Here is a 22,177-nt window from a genome sequence, read left to right as displayed (position 1 = left end):
AGAAAATCTGTATGTTTGAGTGAAAGAAATTCATAAAAAATCGAAGTGAACAAATAATTTGGTGTATTTTTTTTCATTCTTATTCGAATGCATTTTTCTCCATAGAATTACCTTGAAGATTTTTTAATAAGTGATAAATGGTTAAATACAAGATATGATCGTCTATTTAAATCAGTGGTTTTTCAACCTTTTATTTAATTAATAGTTTTTTCGAATTTTCTTTTCTGTAATTTGTCTGTTTAGTTTTCGCATTAGGAAGTACATACGACAACGAAGGAAAAACTTCATAACCAGCTCATCGCATTCGAGTTTTGCTTTCTCGGCAACTTTAAGTAAATACTGGGTGTATTTTGTACAGATATAAATGCCTTCACCTTCTCCATTTACTGCTTTAAAAACATTTTCTAGTGCAGCGAAGTGAGAAATCATTTTGGGATTTTCTCTAGACAGGCCTACTCCGTCCAAATGATTTACCTAAAAGCTTTCGTCTGGTTCAATTTGTTCCAGGTTTGGTATGGTGATTTTAAAACGATGACAAAAAATGTAGCCAGCCAAGTTTTCCAATACATCGTAAGTAAATGGGAGATTTTTTTCTGGCTCAGAAGCAATAGGCATGCTATTGTCGAATTTGACAACGACAAAAATCCTTTCTGATTGAGATTGTGATATCAAACTTGTCCAAAAAGTTTCTTTCAAACATAAATCTATTGTGTTATCCACACCAACATTTCCGTTGTCAGTTCAGTGCACCTTCATTGTTCCCAAGGATGAACGACCAAATCCTGAACTTAAACTCTTGGCGATCTGGGTGATCATGAAGACCACCCTTAACTCTTATGACAACAAAGAATTTTTCAAGAACGTCTTAATTCCATCGGTATGTCAAAATGAACTTACAGCCAAAACGTACCAATACATCCTTGTGCAATAATTGCAGGGCATTATTAGATTGCACGATGCCTTCCATATAATACATTCAATAGTGTTAATTTGAAATAGTTTTGTAGCTTGCCTTTTTGAAATAGTAGAAAACATTTTTACCAACTACTCTCATATTTAAAAACATATGCGGCACGTCATCTATAATTTTATTTTCAGTTTCCAAATGAAGTCCGTATGCGTGGACCCTTTCGAGTGAATCACTGTAGGGAGACCTGACATTTATGAAGTCGAACCAATCATTTGTGTGCAAAAAAACTTTAAACTAAAATACTGTGCGATATTTACTGTGTAGAGACTTAAATATTTTAACCGTTGATAACATTCTTCCCAACTTTCGTCTTTAAGGTATCAAAGGCTAAGCTCTCGACACTGCTTTGGCGACAGTGAGGGAGAATAACTTTGTAGCATGTTTGACTTTCTGTCTTTCTGTTTGAAAAACATTCAATGCTTTGGGTGTAATCTTATGAGTTATACTCAGCTCTCCTTAAGTTAAGGAAAGAAGTTTTAAAATTATGTCTTTTGTGAAAACCTTTTCGTTCATTTTAAATCCGAAAAAGTGATTTCTTAAGCAGTTTTTTATATAATATGAACTAACACACTAAAGATTTTCCATACTGACACTAAATTCTGTATAGAGTACTCGGTTAGAACTACCTTAATCACTTGTGAATTTGTGATTGCCACTACTGTGAAGCCACAGGTCCAAACTTTTTCTATGACATCGAATAAAATATCCCTCGTCATCTTACAATCACAATCATAAAATATGGGCTGCTTCCATTTTCAAACTAAAACTATTGTGAGCAAAAGTGTTAACACTTCACAAGAAAAAAAAAATCGAATATTTGCCTCTCAGCATCCCTACTTGCACGTAAGACGCTGGCTTAAGTATTATGTCAAAAGGTCTATCATGCTTCTTTGATCTTCATTTCATCGAAACTGAGAACATAGAGCTTTTGATTAGTAAGTTTGTGTGGAACGACTCTTTCACCACCACTTTCTTCCATTATAATATCTAAAATAATAAACTAACTCCTAAAAATAAACTTTAACTTCAAATAATACTTACACCATAAATTTACTTGCACTAATAATTCTTTACTTACCATACAAAAATTAATTAAAATAATATATTAACTTATAAAAATACAAACTGACCTTTAAAATCATACTTATCCTGTACATGTACATACCAGGGTTGTTGCGGATGTACAAATTTTGACATCCGCGGAGGCGGATGCGGATTTTTTGAGACTCACATCTACGAATGCGAATACAAATTTTAGAATGTATTACATAAAAACAATTGTAAGTTAATAAAGGAAAATTGTATTGATTACCTTTGCATTTAATAATTAAATTTAAAAATGGGTGAGTTATATTTAATAAAAAGCAAGATTGCAGCCTTCTCAGACTGTAATCTGTTTCTAAGGTCGCTAATTAGTTGTTCGCTGGGAATACTGGAAGTGATAAATACTTTAGTGGAACTTTATAGAGCCTTTTAAAATCAGTTTGATTGACTTTTCACCAATCGAATTCTAGGAGAAATGCTTCGTGACTAGCGGTATCAGATTCTCCTTAACCTTCATCTTCAGTTGATGAATCTAGCAACATTTCCATATCGCTTCTGAAGCAAGCCTTTGTTTTATGTTTATAAAAAAATATCATACTTGCATCTTCTTTCTTTTTAAAAGATTTACATTGTTGGTGCTCTCAAATAAAACAAACTCTTCTCGGAGCTTTGATTTCAGTGGTTTTTCAACGAAAAAGTCGTGCGTCTTTTTCGTGAGTATGTTTTACGACATATTTTGCAATCGGACTTGTCATGATCATTTTTATGTAAATTAAAATAGGTCCAGATGCTGCTTTTTGTTGGTGGCGGCATTTATGTTCTGTATTTGTATCACTTTTTCATTTAATATATAAAAATAAAATGTGTCCTCTGGCCACTTAGCAAGAGCTTTTATATCCTCAAATCTGTGACCACCATTGCATATGACTTGTTATTGCTTTTGTCGTCGCCTACTTGGGACCGAGATTTTTTAATTTAAATGTATTTACTAAGGGTGAAAGTGTCGTTTTTATTGATCTTGGTATAGTATGCCTTGCTGATGAATTTGAAAAAATAGCGTTAAAAAACATCCCTATCCGCAACAAACTCCGCATCAGTTTATGCGGATGTGGATGTTGGAATTAATGCGAATAATCCACAATTGCGGATGCGGATCCGAATATTCGCAAAATCCCTAGTCCATACGATTAAATACATAGTTCTTTTTTTATTTTTAAATTCCTTCTTTTTTATTTCAATTTTTATTTTAAATTTCCTTTTTTTCTGGAGGCTGTCCAGCTTTCTGCAGTCAATTCAAGCCGTCGACTTTCTAGGCTTTAAGTATAGAAATTCACTACACTCACCACCTTAACTTGTTGTTTCCTTTTTGGCATTTTTGAAAAATTCAATTTTAGTAGTCACTTTTTCTTCTATATATAATTCATCTAAAATGTTTGTCTTTTTATTTCAAACAAATTAACGTTAAGAAAACGTTAATTTATTCGAAATCCTTTCGAAATCCTATTTTTTAACGGTTCCTTCTCTTTTTTCAATTTGAATTTAAATAATATTGATCTCGCTTTCAACTCTGCTGTGTGGTAGCGGGAAAAATGAGGGTGAGCTAAAATTACCATCAAACCAAAACAGGCTACAAAAATGCATTCGTATGATGTATTGTATCTCGACCAACATTGTCACACTGAAATAGTGGGAGACTACGCAAATATTAGTGCACTTCCAACAGAATAGGGGTATTATTATCCCCAAGGTGCGTTCCTAGGTTAAAATGGGGGGGCATGTAAAACAGAACCACATGAGACCAGAAAACTGCAAACATCACGTCACCTAATTACGAAGTAAAAACAAAACATATTACCCACAACAAATAATAACATGCAAAAATGGTCGTTCACGAAGTCTGAATACGAACATAAAACAAAAATAGTATCACACGATTTCAGGTCACACTCAACTTAACTAATCTTATATTGACGTCCTACATGTAGTAGCACACAAAACCCAACACGCCTTTGGAATGCTTCCCAATGGAATTTCTTTCCACTTAGGTTTGGAGAATTTCCATTGAGGCCAACAACGAGGCAAATGACATCCACGTCACTCGGAATTACAAAACAAAATAGTTTTTAATAATAAATCTTATTTTGATTATTCTTTTATTTTCTTTCCTATTTAGGATTACGGATACGGTTCCTGACCAGGCGTCCACAACAAAACTTACCTTCAATTTAAAAATTATTGTTCATAGTATAATGCATAGAGGAAATATATTATCTAGAGTCCCGACTTAATGGGTTTGCTCTCTTTCGGCCTACAAACTAAATTTAGAGAATTTTGCCCGTTAGCATAAGCATGTGTTAGTTCTCCCGTGCATTTCTTATGGGAAAATCCAAATTCTATGTAGTTGTTATGGGCTTTTGGTGAAGTTTGCACAATTAGGGGGAAAACAATATGAGGTGAACTCAGACGTTCAAAAAAGAAATCCGTTGAATTCAAAACTTGAAAAATGAATGCAATATTTTTAGAAAAATGAATTTTACAACTTCTTTTTAGTGAAAACTGTGCTAAAAATGATATTTGAATGCTTTTGGCACACAAATTCTATGTATTTTATGAAAAATTTTGCTAAAAACCGAAAAAATTGTGCTGAAAGTATAAGCGCACCTTAGAACTGTAATGCGAACGTGGCCCAATTTGAGTTATATCAAGTTTTGACAGATCAACAGCGAGGTGAGTATTTTGACAATTCTACGAAAATGTAAACAAACCAAAATTCAGTATCAATAAAGCAAATGAAGGTAAAACAAAATATTAATTTATTGAAATAAAAATATATAATGAATTTAATGAATTTAATTTAATCCTCAGATAAAGAAGAAACCAAGGATTACGTTGCAACAAGAAAAGTGGAAGTGGAAGCCCCGCGTAGGAAGCCAGCAACGCCGACATATTTATTGTTGAGTGAATAGGTACAAATTGAAGGTAAATGTGTTCATATTAATTTTTAACTCAAATTATATGAATATTGTTTTGTTTTGTTTGTTAGTAAAAAAAAACACTTCTCAACAAGACTGGCAATCAAATCGGTCTATTGTTATGGCTTATATCCTCATTTTTAACCCTGTAGGAAGGAGAAGGGCCGATTCGCTTTGCAATCTGACATGCTTTATTTGACGAGATGGATATACAAGTTGAGAGTTGTTAAAAAGTTGAGGAATCTCTTTACTTGGTGGACAAATACAAACGCAAGTTGAATTAATTGCATCGTGTGATAGCAGTAGCACATTCACGTAATGTGCCACCATCTTTGCAATGCAAAGCACTTCTGCTACGGATAGGCGAAAGATCGCAATGTATGTAAGTCCTTCCTCATCATGTGAACAATAGTTAATTTAATCTACAGTCAGTTTTTCAAGACAGTACCTACCACCGAGGATGGGCCAATTGATCTGCTTCACTATGTTCACGAACTCTGTGATGTTGTTGGTGAGGATGTGTTTATAAATAATAAAATAAGAACTATCTTAATTTTCGCTTTTTCTAATTTAAATTGTAGATCTCTGGAATTCAATTGAAATACCTTTCATGATTTATTGCTTTCAATGCCGTCAATATCTTCAATTCAATTCTGCCTCTTGTTACCAACGAAGAAGGAGACAAGTTCGGAAAATTTGCTGGCGATGGTATTTGGCTGGACGAAGAAAAAACGTCGCCTTTTTCTCTTTATCAGTTTTTTTGAAAATGCCAGATTCTGAAGTCGAGAATCTTCTCAAGTTGTTCAAGTTTTATCCCACTGGAAGAAATTGCATTTCTCATGGAACAACACAAAAAATCACCAGAGAAGAGAAAAGCACAAACGATTCTAGCTTAAGATGTGACGCTTCTAGTCCATTGAGGTGATTTTTAATAAACAAATAAATCATTTCTTTTAGCTTTTTAAGTTTTTCTCTTTCAGAGGAGGGTCTAAAACAAGCCGAAAAAGTCACAAAAGCGCTCAACAAGGCAAATTTTAAAGGACTAGGTGAATTACAACTAAATCCTATCGTTAAGATTTTTCCAGAGCCTAGACTATCCATTCTTGATCTGGCACTAAAAGCTTAATGTTTAACAAAAGAAAGTAAGTGAAAAGTGTTATGTTTTTGCTTGAGGTAATTTATTTTATAATTAAAAATCTTCTTTCAGCTCATACGATGAGAATCATCACAGCTGTAGGGTTCTATATCAAGCAATAGCGAACTCAAAACTTCGCACTAACATCACACTAACTCATCACCACAAATATCACATACCATTTCTATCTATTAGTTCAAAATGTTAAATGTCTCCTTTTTGTTGGCAAGGATGAGCATATGAATAAAAACAATTTGTTTAGCTTATATCCATATTCAATTTTACATTAATTAAAAGTCATTAATAATAATATTGTATTCTTTTTTGTGATAAAAATAAACAATTTGAATCATTAAACATGTAGACTCCCTGGTTTGTTAATCATGTTTATATATTTTTTTAAATACAATGAAATTAATTAAAATATGCTTTTAAATTCCATTCGGCACTCAACGTTATAATTGGTGACATAATATGCATACATACATTTAAGTATTTTTAAGGCTCACTAAATTCATGAAGTAGTTTTTTTTTCAACAACAAAAAAATGCGATGATTTCCCAATCTACAATATTTTTTCTTAAATTTGTTTCGTACTTTTCATCTAATCAAATTTATATAGTTTAAATGGGCGGGTAAAAATTCCAACGAACATTTTAGTTATGTAGGTCCCATTTTGTTCAAGGTTCGAGTTGTGCTACCCCCAAACAACCGAAATGGGATGTTTTATGTTGGCTAATCCGATCAATTTGTACATTACCATTTGTATATTCTTCAAAATTCACTTGATTCAACCGAATTCAACCCCTAAAGCAAAAAGCACCAACATCTTTGAATTCAAAACAAATTCCTTTATTATTAAAGTAAAGTAAATCATAATTAATTTTGAATAAAAATAATCCTAGTCAGCAAAGAAACAGTAGATAATACAATATATACAAAATTACACTATAGCTCAAAATAAATAAACAAGTTGTTTGCAGAAAAGTTTTTTTTTTAGATATACATAGAAATAAATCTAGGCTTCAATTTGACCAACTTTTGCAAAAACTGCGTGTTTTTGACGTCCTTTCTTTTATGGCGGTAGTATATGTATTCACAAAAGTATATTTCATCAAGAAACTAAGGTTAACATTATCGCCTGGTTTTAGTCCTTCTTCAGGTGTGAAGTTCAATTTGATTGTTACTTTATTGGACTTTCTCCAAGTGGTGAATCTATAAAAAAAAATAAGAGAAACAACATAAGAATTTCGAATTCGATTTTTTTGTTATTTACTTTGGTTACTTTCGTTGAACTTTTATTTGAAGTCGATCATTCACCGTTTCTCTTCCTTGGTTGGCAGTTTCATAATGGTTGTGGTCATATGGTACATCGTTGGGTTAGTTAAATTGAGGATCAATTCAGTGGACGTGCCAGGCTTCAGTGGCTTACAAGCAGAACGTCGGGCAAATGGTAGTTAGCAAACAATTGAATGCGATACTTGATCGATCCTGGATGGTACTCCGGCTTGATGACATTGTGTTCGCATTTTCCACAACGCAGAGATCTCTTGACACACAAACACTTTCTCTGCGGATAGAGGTTGTTCACGCTGAATTGTCGTGACTATAAAGAAATTAATTTTCATTATACAAGGAAATCTGAAATGGAAGTTTACTTACTTTTTTGATGTTGGTTTTCTGTGTGAAATTCGATGGATTCAACTCGCCGACATCGTCAGTAGCTGCCGAGAGACTGATCTGAATCTGTTTGGCTTCTTGGGGATTCTTGTCGGGCCAGCTCATTTGCCTCCGAATGATTGCCACCGTTAAGCTAGTGCGATCTTCAGGAGCAAAATGAATGGATTCGTTGTAGATTTAAAATTTGAACTCACTTACAGTCAAGGTTGTATTCTTGTTTTGTTTGCGTCTCTTGCAGAACTGCAGACTTGTAGTACTCTTTACACCTAGAAGATGAAGATTAAGCTAGTTGACTACGATAAGAATGTTTCGATACGTACTTACACAATTGATGTAGAAGGGCGTCAGCGGTCGACTATTACATGGCAAAACTTCCACCTGCATCATTGACTTGATGGTGTTTTTTCTAATGGTTTTGATGGTGACACCTCCGCCGTCAACGCCTGCGGCAGCTATTGCCATTGAGAAGTACATACAAAAACAATGGGCAGTATCTGTAATTAAAAACATTGATATTATTTTGTTAAGAGAAACATAATATACAAAAAACTTACCTGCAAATTAGCGCCTTGTTTGGTTTGCCTTTCAGATTACTTAATGGAAATTGCTTCCTGCATTATGGCACTATCTAAAATGAAAAGACAGACTTTAAAATAACTCGATTGTTGCATCTTCTTCACTGCAATTTGACTTACTTTTTATTCAATGAAGTAAACTTGTATATACCCCCTTCATTATAAAGAATTTTGGTCTGAAAAATATCAAATTATATTAAAAATCAAAACAATTAACAAAAACTTACTCTTAAAATCCGAAACCCATTGTTTTGTTTTGCAAAATTTGTTTGTCATTTTTGACAGGTCAAAAAATTCCATTAGTTTCTTTTTAGCCCGATCCCCCATTTTGCTTTTTTTTCTCCACTCACATGTATTCACCGATAGAGAATTTGAGAGAGTTTACCTCGAATTTGAGAGAGTTCACCTCGGATAAAATTTGAGGGTGTTTCAGGTAGGACGGGTACCGGTCGGGACTCTAGATAATATATTTCCTCTATGGTATAATGTATTAAATATATAATTAGTCAACAGAAACAATTAAAAGCATTTCGACATCACCTTAGACCTAAAAGTTATTATGTATGTGTGAATACTTTGTTGAGAAAAGAGGTTTGCTTCAGAGAGAAAACACTAAACAAGAGAATCAACTTCGACGGTTGCTCTCCTTTTGCTTACAAGTGTGGTTACTTGCATATGGTTTAACTCCATATTAAAAAAAATGGGGGAACAATACCTATGCAAGAAGACGTGCATACTCACCACCTTTGAAAAATGGCGACTTCCTTTGAAAAATGGCGGATGTAGTCAGCTGTTCAGAGATGTTGAAAGAAAATTCAAAATTGTTGATGAACAACTTTTTGGTACTCTGATTGTGTTCGTTTGATAGTAATATTATTCGAATATGATATAAAATTAATTACAATTGTTAGGTGCCAGAACAATGAAGATTTAGAAACTATTCTAAATAATGCATTTAGAAAGATATTAGTTAGTTATCTAAAGCCAGTTTTAATCATAAAGTAAGTAAAATAAATGCCTGGCAAAAATCCTTTCAATTCCTCCCAGTGGGTGCCGGGCGGCAATGATCACCACAGTTGTCTTGTACGTTGTCAAGATGGAGATCAGCTAAGGTCAGGTTGAATTGCTGAAGTCTCCTACTCCTTAATAGTAGCAAGCCTTAGCAATGCAATTTGACCATAGATACCGGGTCCCTAATTTCAGTGATGGTGTGAGCGTCTTACATAATCCGTGCCGACGAATGAAAGGCTGGGGTTCAAACCAGTCGCTAACGAGCTCATTCGGATGCCTTGGCAGGGTCCGTCTTATTTTCTGCCTTATCCCGGAATATCGGCTCTGCCGGGGCTGACCTCTTTTTTCCGACCTACTCGTGGGACCAAAATACAAAAAATTTAAAAAAATGGACGAAATAGACAAGACGAAAGTAGAACCCTCCACAGACTTTTAGGATGAACTCTTGGCCTCCAGCCAGGAGACTTTGAAGGGGAGCTCATTTAACGCTGGTAGTTTCAGCACTTGTGAGCAACCCAAAACCACAGAAAGTATAGGCAGTGTTATTCATAGCACTCCTATACTTCCTTAGCCGTATACAAAACCGAAACCCTCGAGTAGCAGTCCACCTGGGGGAAACAAAAACCAATAAGACGGTGCTCTTCTCAGGAACCGCTTCAAATCGGCCTCTCACATTCTTGCCAAGATTGCCAAAAATGAAGAGACCGGAATGATTCATGAGAGGGACGCCCAAGATAAAATAGAGTACCAAAAGGCCGTTAAGCGAAACAGATCTCAGGTGGAGATCTGCACGTCTCAGAAAAAGAGCAAGCTTGACGACCGGACAAAGCCAGTGAAAGCACCTTCTTCTGAAGCAGCGCAACTGCGTACTCTTAGTGAGGTTGTCAGGGACGACCTCCACGTAGCAGTTGTGGATGAGCTCTCCACAAACAGCAAAGGTCTGCTGAACGCGTGGAATTCTATCGAGCTCAAGCTCTCTTAGATGGTGTTTTCATACACTATAACAAACAGTGAGGGCCCCTACCCTTGTTTTGACTCTGGCGAGATGCTCAGGGGGCATAGGGTAATTAAGTGTGCGGACAGGTTTTCTAGGGATTTCCTTAGTGAAAGCATAGCTAAGGTAAGCAATGACTGGGAGGGCTTGAAGCTCAAGCTTATCCCAGCTAAGGACATCCTAAGACAACCAAAGGCTCGCATTTAGTTGCCGCTCATGAGCATAACAGGAACTGATCCGCGGTCTACAGAGTCGAAATCCGCTGGTCCCCATGCACGATTGGTCTTTAGTTAAAACAGAAGAACCGCAGAAGAGCAGCGCCTCTTACCTTCTGAGAATTAGCCAGGAGAGTCAAGGGGCTCTCAAAAAAGCCGAATACAAACTTAGTTTTGGCATAACGAATGCCAAAATTAAAATTCTGCAGAGTCAGGGAACAGACACCGACAAAGCTGATGACAACGTCGATGATGACGATGTTATTAGCGGAGTCGAGATTACCAGCGAGTTGCCGGGCCCAGCTCTGCAGCTAAAAATAGTTAAAAATAGCGCTGAAGGTCATCCAGATTAATCTGAAGCACTCTAAGTGCGCTTCAGATATAGTTTTAAGAGTTTCCCTTAGGGAGGGAAACTTCGACATTGGCGTTATCCAAGAACCGTGGATAAACGGCCTCAAGGTGCGAGGCCTCCAAGACAACCAATACGACCTCTTTTATAAAACTGCAGATCAAGACCAAGGTAATCCCAGAACTTGTATTTTAGCTAAGAAACATTTATAAGGTTTTTATGTCCAAATTTTAGCACTCCCGATCTGACAGTTGTCTGATTTGAAGGCAAGAATACACAGGGTTTGCTGATGGCCTCTTTTTACTCTGCCCATAATGCACCATCGACTCCGGAGGAGGTGTGCAAAATCATAACCGAAGCTAACATCAAAAAGGCAAACCTTCTGGTGAGTCACTTTTTGATTTTATTATTGAAAACAATATGACCATTTGTAACAGAGGCAATACTCCCACTTTCGTCTTTCCCAGCTCGGAAAATTATGATGGATGGATGGATGGTTTCCTTGATGTTACTTTAGTAAACAACCGTAATTTATTAGTGGAGAATTGGAGAGTTTCCCCTTTAAATTCGTTTTCAGATCACAAGTGGATTCTTTTTCAAATTAATTTCGAGTCAAAAAACCCTCCATCTTACCGAAATCCCAAAAGGACTGACTGGGCGAAATTCAGTCAAATTGCGAATTCCAAACTAAGCAGCTTACCGAATCTCACTGAATCGATAGGAGACCTTGAATCAAAGTGAAAACCTTTGAAACTTCTATAAGTTAATCTTTTAGAGTCTCTTGCCCAGTTAAATATAGCCGTAAAACCCTTCCTTCGTGGTGGAATGAAGAACTGTCGAGAAAAAAGACGAGGACAATTTTAAATATCTGCAACAAACATAAGTTTTACCAACCGTATAAAGACTCTCTTAAAATTTACAAACAAGCCCTGTCATCAGCCAAAAGACAAGGCTAGGGAGAATACTGTCAATCAATCGAAGACATAAAGGACTCCGCAAGGCTCATCAAAGTTTTATCGAAGGAACATTGTAATCCTTCATTTCCAAAAAAACCTGATGGAACCTGGACAGCCTCTCCAGCCAAATCTCTTGAACTACTGATGAAGACGCACTCTAAGGGTTGCGAGAGTGATAACCCCGAATCGCTTGAAACCACAGAGCTAAACGTAGCTCATATGGAGCAAGTCAATTCCGTTATAACCAGAGAAAATATTTTGTGGGCCATCAATACTTTTTCTCCATATAAATTCCTAGACATGGATGGCATACTGCCAGTTATGCTTCAAAAGTTGCATGATGTGGCAGCTCCATGGCTGGAACAAATTTTCAAAGGATATCTCCTTCTCAAACATGTGCCCATGTCGTGGTGACAGGTCAAAGTAGTTTTTATCCCGAAAGTGAGTAGGCGAGGTCACGAATCCACGAAGGATTTGCGTCCTGTAGAACAAACAATCCATTATAAAGAATTTACTCTTGCCACCTTCCTAGACATAGAAGGTGCTTTTAACAACGTCCTTACAGAATCCATAGAAGAATCGCTCGTTAAGTTCGGTGTAGAAGACTTCATTCGAGAATGGATTATTTCCATGCTCAGTGGTAGGAAGATTCGAGCCTCTCTAGGCAATACAATCGCAACAAAACACGTGAGTAGGGGAACATCCCAGGGTGGTGTTCTTTCGCCTCTTCTATGGCTTCTGGTCATGGATACAATTCTCGTTAAATTAGAGAGATGTGGAGTGAAGGCGGTAGCCTACGCGGATGATTTGGTGCTATTTGTGTCAGGAAAGTACACCTCTGCGATTAGTGAAATCACGGAGTCAGCTTTGAAGGAAGTAAGCAACTGGGTCACTAGTTGTGGACAAGGAGTTAACCAAAGTAAAACTGAACTGTTGCTCTTTACCACCAAAACTAAAGTACCACCCTTCACGCTACCTCAACTCAAAGGTCAAATCCTATCATTGTCTTCCAGTGCAAAATATTTGGGAGTTATACTCGACCCTTAACTAAACTGGAAAATAAATATTGAAGTACGGGTTAAGAAGGCCTGTGCTGCCTTCTAAGCCTGCAGCAAAACTTTCGGCAAAAAGTGGGGACTTCAGTCGAAGATGATTTTATAGACGTACACAGCCGTAGTACGCCCTATCTTAACATATGGTTCGATTGTGTGGTGGCCTGCTCTTAGCAAAGCCTATAACATTAATAAGCTAAAGAAGGTTCAGAGAACAATTTGCGTGGGCACCACAGGGGCCATGCGTTCTTGCCCAACGAACGCCTTAAACGTTATTTTGGATCTTCTACCAATCGACCTTTTTATTAAATACATAGTTTTCTGCAGCGCTATTAGGCTGAAGGAATCAAATAGCTGGTTGTCAAAACCTTACAGTCACAGCAACACTACGAAATTAATTCCCTCAGATATTTTCTCGGTAGACACTGACTACTGCACTCCTACTTTAAACCTTAGTAAGGGGTTTAAGGTTATTCCCATCGAGAGAAGATTGGGGGATGACATCGTGTCGATAGGTTTCGACACAACCATCTTTACTGACGGCTCAAAGATGGAGTGTGGAGTTGGTTCTTGGATCTTTTCTGAGTGCCTAAATGTAGCCAAATCCTTTAGGTTTTCTGACTTTGCTAGTGTTTTTTCAGGCTGAACTGCTGGCAATAAGAGAGGCATGCAAGATACTTAAACAAAACCCAAACCAAAACCGAAATGTGGCTATCTTTACAGACAGTCAGGCAGCTGTCAAAGCCATTAATTTTGCCATATCGTCATCTAAATTGGTCCAGCAATGTCGGGATGAGCTTGCGAGCCTGAATATTAACCTCGGTGTCACCCTGATCTGGCTTCCGGGCCATAGTGGTATCATGGGAAATGAACGGGCTGACGAGCTAGCCAGACAAGGATCGGCCCTTCATAGCTCACTTGCGGAAATTGTTAACATTCCTCTTGGTGCTATGAAGGGTAAAATCTTTTCTATCTACCAAACTTAATCAAACCGAAGATGGAGCAATTTACCCAACTGCATTATATATAGGAAGATATTTCCCACCTGTAACAAAACCCGTACAAACGATCTTCTATGCAGGCCAAGGCAAGACATAGTCAGGATTGTTGCGGTTTGTACCGGACATTGGCCTTTAGGAGCTCATGCAGAGAAGTTGGGTATCTCTTACAACACCTTTTGCCGTAGTTGTAGTGACCAAAGGGAAAGTGAAACCATAATCCATTTCGTCTGCAAATGTCCTGCTTTGTCAAACACCAGAATGAAATGCTTTGGAAAAGCATTCTTTCAAGAACTCGATGAGCTATCTGAGACTGTGAGGACAATTTATTCAACACTACCCTATGAATTAGCTTTCCAGTCTACACTTGAATACATTGTTGTTACATTAACTTTTTAATCGCTTTACTTTTATAATCTTTTGTAACTTGCATTCTATCATTAAACTTTATACATTGAACATCGACTCTTGGCTTTTTACTCTGCTTATCAGGTTATGGGCCCAGGTCTTTGAGTTTTTTGGAAATAGACATTATTGCAAAAGTGTAACTCGGTATATAGACATTTCGTGGGCAGAGCAATTTTTGACTAATCTCTTATTTTGCTATACATAAAAAAACGGTAGAGAAGAGTTGATGGTTACGGTTTAATATCATTCGATATTGAGAGTATATAAAGATTAACGATAGAACAGTTCTTGATCTTACGATTTCTTTGTTCTTGAACAGTAATATAATAAAAACGTTGTTCTAACGAGTGTACAAATTTTTCTATTATATCAAATATTTTTTTTGTTCACGGCATATATTTTTTTGAATAATCATGGAGAATGAGTCCACGTTTAAGATTGACAAGCTTCTCGATGCAAGTCAATGGTCCGTATGGAAATTTCAAATGCGTATTTTGCTGAGCGCTAGCGATTTACTAGACGTTGCAACTGGACTTTCTTTGAGGCCAACCGATGAAGCTAAATTAGTAGCATGGAGGAAATCTGATGTCTTGGCGCAAAAGCAAATAATCTCGACCATTGGACAGCAGCCCATGTTGCACATCATCAATTGTGAGAGTTCCAATGCTATGTGGAATATACTCCACAGCGTGTACGAGCAAAAATCGGAGTCTGGGGTTCACATGCTACAACAACGATTTTACAGTTTTTCGAAGAATCCTGGTGATAGTATGGCGTGTCACATTTCAAAATTGGAAAAGATCGTGCAGCAACTCAGGGATTTAGGTGAACCTATTTCAGAATCTATGGTTATAACAAAAGTATTAATGACTCTTCCTCCGAGTTTTAATTTTTTCCACAGTGCATGGGAGTCCACAGACAAAAGTCAACGCACATTAGATAACCTCATTACACGTCTTATGATTGAAGAGACCCGAATGATATCACAAGAGGAACCAGCACCAAGTGAAGCCCTAGTTGTGAATAAGTTCAGACGTTTTGGAAGAAACAGCAAGCAAGAAAGCAGCAACAACAAATCTTTCACTAAACCAGGAAGAAGCAGCCTTCGGTGCTACTTTTGTAACGAGAGAGGTCATTTCAAGTCTGATTGCCCAAGGCGGCAAGGTAATACGAGTAAGTCCTCAAGATTTGACAAGAAAACCAGTGACGCTTTTATCAGTGAGCTCATGTTATCTGAATGTGTGAACGAGAACGCGTGGTTTCTCGACTCGGGGGCAAGCGATCACATGACCAACAAACGATGTTGGTTTAGTCATTATGAAGCTTTGCATGATGCCATTCCCGTTAGAGTTGGAGATGGTAGCATAATTTATGCGCATGGTAAAGGTACTATAGATGTATTAGCTTTTGATGGAAATCAATGGAATGAAAAACAACTAAAAGATGTTTTATTTGTACCGCAGATTCGACTTAATCTATTTTCAGCAGGATGCGTTTTGGATAAGGGTTTTGATTGTATTTCAAACAAAGATCAATGTGAGCTGAGAATGGGTGATCGTACGGTTGCAGTGGGAGTCCGCAAAGACAAATTTTTTGAAATGATGTTCAAGGTTGTGCTGGGAAAAAGGTGTGCAGACAAGGAAGTTGGTGGTGGTGGTCTGGTTTGTGACGCTAATGTTGCTTCTTGTCAGTCGTTGAGGTTGTGGCATGAGAGACTGGTACATCAGTCTGTGGCTCATGTGAGAAATTTTCTGGAAACTGCGAAGATTAAATATAAGGATGAAGATAATTTCCTCTGCGAAGGCTGCATTTTCGGCAAACAGCATCGTGCAGTTTTTCCTCGCAGCGAAAGCAAATCAACAAAGTGTGGGCAGCTTGTCCATGCCGATGTCTGTGGACCCATGCAGGAAACGTCCTTGGGTGGTTCGAGGTATTTCCTTCTCTTCAAGGATGATTTTTCTAATTTTCGAACTGTTTATTTCATGCAACACAAATCGGAGGTCGTTAAGTTTTTTAATCATTTTTTGCAATCTGTTAAGAATGAAACTGGGCACTACATCAATACCTTACGAAGCGATAATGGTCTGGAGTTCGTAAACAAGAGTATGGAGGAGATACTACAAAAGAAAGGCATTCGTCACCAGCGTAGCGCTCCATATTCACCGCAGCAAAACGGCCGAGCGGAGCGTGATATAAGGACAATAGTCGAAGCAGGACGAGCGTTGATTTATTCATGTCACATTGGACTCAAATTTTGGGCGGAGGCTGTAAACACGGCGGTATATGTCCTAAATCGCACAGGTAAGAGTTCAGTGTTTGGTAAAAGTCCTTTTGAAATTTGGTTCAATACTCTACCGAAACTTGATCATCTAAGAATATTTGGATCTGAGGTTTACGTACATGTTCCTAAAGAGAGACGTCAAAAATGGGATTCCAAGTCTGAAAAATGCGTATTCGTAGGATACTCTGATAATGTCAAGGCCTTTCGGCTATGGAGTCCATCGCAAACTAGAATTATTGTTTCTAGAGATGTTATTTTTAAAGAGTGTGAAGAAAACCCAATAAACCCACAAGTAACTGTTAAAACAACAAACCCAATAGAAAAATGTGACATTGTTTCAGACGATCGTGAACCCAAGAAAGAAGCAAGTGATTTTACACCGGCCAGTGATGAGACTACAGATAATGCTGAGGAAAACAGCCATTATAGGGACAAACTTCGAAAATTGAATCCTGTAAGCTACGTTTACTCATCAGATTGTTTTTCATCTTCGACAGGTGCCCAAGAACCATCAAGTTTTGAGGATGCAATCAACTCTAACCAAAAGACCAAGTGGATTGAGGCGATGGATGACGAGTTCAACTCCCTATTACAGAATCAAACATGGACTCTTGTTGATTTGCCTGACAATAAAAAGGTAATTGATAATCGCTGGGTATACAAGATAAAGTACAAATCAGACGGAACAGTGGACAGATATAAAGCAAGACTTGTTGCCAGAGGATTCACCCAGCAGTATGGGATCGATTTTCGTGAGACATTCAGCCCAGTAGTGAAATTCGAATCAATTAGGGTCATTTTATCGATAGCGGCAGCAGAAGATCTTATTCTCCGACAATTTGATATAAAAACCGCATTCCTGTATGGAGAACTACAGGATGAAGTCTTCATGAATCAACCCAAAGGATATGAGGACGGGAGTGGTAAGGTTTGCAGGCTACTTAGAAGTCTCTATGGACTCAAACAAGCATCTCGATGCTGGAATAAGAAATTTACCGATTTCATCAAAAATTTTGAATTTCAAGCTTCTCAAGCGGATCCATGTGTTTTTGTCTTCCGAAAAGGTAAAGATAAAATGTACTTGGCAATCTACATAGACGATGGATTAATCGCGACAAGTTCTGAAGATCTTCTTAATCCACTTATTGATTACCTGAGCAAGGAGTTCAATGTAAAGTGGTGTGATGCGGAGTGTTTTTTGGGGTTGGAGATAAGCCGTCTTTCCGATGGAGGAGTGCATATTTGTCAGTCTGGATATGCTTAGAGGATTCTTCAACGTTTTCATATGGTGGATTGCAATCCGGTCTCAACACCAACCAATGAACTTCAACTTTCAAATAACAATTCTGATACACCGGAAGGTCTTTTCCCATATCGCGAGGTGGTCGGCAGTTTGATGTACCTGGCTGTAGCAACACGACCGGATATTAGCTTTGCCCTTAACAATGCAAGCAGATATATGGAACATCCATCAAATCAGAATATTAAGGCTATAAAACGTATACTACGATACATCAAAGGAACCATCTATTATGGCATACTTTTTACTTCAAAGCTCAATAACAATTTTTCTGCTTTCAGCGATGCTGATTTTGCTGGTGATCCTGATACTAGAAAGTCAACATCAGGCTATGTTTTCATGATGGGTTCTGGCGCTGTCTCTTGGTCATCGGAGAAGCAGAGGTCGGTGGCTCTTTCGACAACCGAATCGGAATATATAGCAGCAGCACAAGCAGTAAAGCAATTACTATGGTTACGTCAACTTTTGCAAGACATTTCGCCAAGCATTTTGGGGGAATCACCAACGCTGTACGTGGATAATCAAAGCGCTATCAAACTCATTAAGAACCCAGAGTATCATAAAAGGACCAAGCACATCGACGTGAGGTACCATTTCATCCGCGACAAGTTTGAGGATGGATCTTTTACTTTAAGCTATATTGGTACAGATGAACAACTTGGGGACATATTCACGAAGAGCCTGCCTAAGGAAAAATTTGAATTTTTTCGTGGTGCCATTGGCATTCATCCTAAAATTAACTGAAATTTTTTTTTGAATAAAAGTGGGAGTGTGAGGACAATTTATTCAACACTACCCTATGAATTAGCTTTCCAGTCTACACTTGAATACATTGTTGTTACATTAACTTTTTAATCGCTTTACTTTTATAATCTTTTGTAACTTGCATTCTATCATTAAACTTTATACATTGAACATCGACTCTTGGCTTTTTACTCTGCTTATCAGAGACAAAGATTAGAGACCTAATATTTTTTCTCAATGCGACAAAATGGCTCTAACATAATCGCTATGAAGCTTCTCTATCAATCTATCCCTATCAATCAAAGGTCAAACTAGTTTTTGGTATCAAAACGGGGCACTACAGCGCTAATTGGATCTCAGGCAAGGTTGCCTTGAGATCGCCATTTCTACCTACCTACCTAAGTAAAATAAATAAGGTTGTGCAACAGTCCAATGGGAGTAAGGAAGTAGAATTATCAAAGTCTGAAAGCACTACAATTATTATTTTTGTATTATAAGCTGCGTTTTTGCGTTAAATTTTCGCTAAGACCATTAAAACTCTGATATGTTTAATTTTCAAAGTTCATCAACTTAATTTTATCAATGCGAGAGTTGCAGGAACATTGAAGACGGGATTTAAGTAGACAGTATATAAAAAACCGTCAACTTGTTACTTCTGTTGCCAATTTTCAGTGATTCCAAGCAGGGGGATTGCAGGTAGGCAGAATGCCCCGCTGACATACCTAGCTGTGCTATAATTTAAAAAAAAACTTGTTTTAGGTTTAAAAAAATGAAATAAAAAAAGTAAAAAAGAAAACATTTTTTGCTATGACTTAAAGGTGTTTAAAGCATGTTCTATTGAGGCCCCTACCTACCTGTGAAACAAAAATCATAAGGAAATTCGTGCTTCTGTAATGGAAAGTCGCCCCTACAGTACTTTCAATGAATTAAATTTTGGTTAATAAACATTTAAAACATTTATTTGGATTGAAACTAAAAAGCTATTCACATCATCAATGTAGGACCAGTCAACACTTCAGATTCTGTTTGTTAGAATTGTTTCGTTCTTGAACGCGACCATGTGACTTTAAAAATTAAGCAATTTGATGGGCTTGAGGACTAAATGTGAGAATTTTTTGATTTTTGCATCATTTCACGCACACTTTCTCATATTTAGCCTTCAGTAGCTTGGGGAAAAACTAAAAATTGAGTTTGAGATTCCCATCTTGTTAAATAGAGTATTTTTATTTATAGGTATGACAGATAAGATTCCTGTCCTTATAATACAGTGTCTTTGGTAAGAACCGTTCTCAAGTTTCTGACAGCAAAAGTGAGAAATTGTAGGAGAAATTTTGTTTATATATTGATAAAAAGTGGTTTGTGTTTTTGTCTGTAAAGAAACATTAAGTGAACTTAAAATTTGAAGTTTTCTTAAGTAAAACACTTTTCTTGTTTTACTAAAATTAATTAGAAAAAATACTTGCAATTAAGTTGAAAGAAAAAAATTGGCATATTTTTTTGTTGCAATGTTTACAAAAAAATCGTGTGCGGATATCAAGAAGTCAATCTTCAAAATCAAGGACTATAAAAAAGATTCCATTACACGCCTGAAACATTTGAAAACTATACTAGGTAAGCATGCTTTAGACGAATTTTCCATCTCAAATAAGGTGGCTTTAATTTAAAAACTAAAATTTGATTTAATGGTCCAAGTTTCTGGCTTCAAGTGGCAAATATGTCCATAAATCAGAAGAGCCGTGAAAGATGTAACGGTTTTCAGAATGTTAATCGACAAGTTATTACTAAAATAATAAAAATAGACCTTTTATCATCAGGTAAACAAAAACTCTGGATTAAAAAGATATCGTCCAAAAAGAGAAAAATGGCACGAGATGAGGTGAAGATGTAATATTTAAGAGAAAGGAGTAAAAATACACAATTTTCTGACAGAAACCCATTCTGGCAAAATAAATTATTGCTTTCTCTATAGTGTCAGAAAAAAATAAATAAAAATCTCAAAGTTAAAAACAACAAAAAAAAAATTCTAAATACAACTAAGGTTCATCAATTTTGTATGTTATTGCAATGCACTTGTCAGCACTAAAAATATATTGCAAATTTTGAAAAAAATTAAAACATTTCTACGTTTTATTGGATTAGTCTTTTTTTCCGGAAGCAAAGAGCTGTTTCCTTAAATCCACAATGGGTAAACTACGATTTCAAGCAAACTGTATTTTCTTCATATTAAGTTCATTAGCGTCTTTAAATAGCCCCTACTTGCACGTTGATATCAAAAATATGAGGTTAATGCCACAAATACCTAAAATATAAAAGGCACGACTGGATCGCACAAGCTTGTTCCAAAGATTCTATATTAAAAGAGTATTGTTTCAAGTCTGAAACTCATAAAATATGTGCCTCCCAATCTCTTACATATATTCATTAACGATTCCTTGTCTGCAACTTAAAAACTATTAAACTGTTTTCTGATGTCATACCCTGTGTTTTTCATATTCTCTATTAGTTTCACATACTATTCCTTTGGATGTTGAACTTAAAAGGCAACGTATGATAAGCCCATTAAATTTCCATCTCAGCAGCAATGTATAGTGGGTCTATGAGTTACAGTTGCATTTAGAAAACTAATGAACTTTCAGTACTCGCTATGTGTACCACTGATCACCTCTTATAGACCGATCACATATTCGGAGTTTCCAAAAACGTTGCGAGTTGCTTAAGATTTCTAAGACAATGCTAGAAATGTGTCCTACCTTCTGGTCTGGATGTAATTTAAAAGCCTTCTCAATACCAAAACTTGAATATAACTAGGATATTTTGGCAGGTGTTCATAAAATATCTTTCAAAATGATAGGCGATAGAACAAGAAGCGAACTATTCCATCACTCAAACGCATGCCGTACTCAAAAATGCCCATGAGTTTAGCCATCAACTCAATTTCGGACATAGTGTCAAGTATAGAGATTCTCTTTTTAACCACTATTTGATTTCTAAAAGAAACATAATTTGTTTTTTCAAAGTTTTTTTTTATTAATTCTTTCTATATAAAATCTTTCAATTTTTTTTTATTAATTCTTTCTATATAAAATCTTTCAATTTTTTTAAAATATTTGTAGTATGCAGTTATTGAGGACATATTTATATGCATTTTGTATTTTTATAAAAATCTTTCTACCTATCTATTGAGCAAATTCGAATTTTAAATTGTTCTGTTATTTTTTTATTTAAAAAAAAACTGAAAAAACACACCTAACGCAAACCGGCCTTAACCCTTAACTTCCAAGTTTGAACTCAATTAACCCAATATTTTTTTTTATAACATGGGAACAGCTACTGAAATTCGCTTTTACATTTTAACATAAAAAACATTTTCATGAAAGAACATTTAGTTTAACATTTCCGCTAAAATTTATTCATTTGATATCTATTGCCATACCTGATTAATATTCTAAGAAAACCAACTAGAACGAAATGCCAATCCTTGAAGGACAAGGAT

At 36.4% G+C, this 22,177-nt stretch overlaps 1 protein-coding gene and 1 long non-coding RNA gene across 2 annotated transcripts in view; both read left to right on the top strand.

Moving 5' to 3' along the window:
* The first annotated feature begins 5,251 nt into the window (after positions 1–5,251).
* Positions 5,252–6,530, top strand: LOC129941910 (uncharacterized). Its single transcript, XR_008780941.1, has 4 exons — positions 5,252–5,497; positions 5,568–5,907; positions 5,967–6,128; positions 6,194–6,530. It is a non-coding gene; the product is annotated as an uncharacterized LOC129941910 (long non-coding RNA).
* A 13,437-nt stretch (positions 6,531–19,967) lies between these two features.
* Positions 19,968–22,177, top strand: part of LOC129940233 (probable Rho GTPase-activating protein CG5521) — a 55,990-nt gene continuing 53,780 nt past the window's right edge. Inside the window, exon 1 of the mRNA XM_056048496.1 lies at positions 19,968–20,295. Within this exon, the coding sequence (XP_055904471.1) occupies positions 20,190–20,295 (106 nt within the window). The 5' untranslated portion in view covers positions 19,968–20,189. The remainder of the gene's footprint in view (positions 20,296–22,177) is intronic.

Source organism: Eupeodes corollae, chromosome 1 (genome assembly GCF_945859685.1).
Source record: "Eupeodes corollae chromosome 1, idEupCoro1.1, whole genome shotgun sequence".
NCBI lineage: Eukaryota > Metazoa > Arthropoda > Insecta > Diptera > Syrphidae > Eupeodes > Eupeodes corollae.
This window is presented reverse-complemented; position numbering and strand designations above follow the sequence as displayed.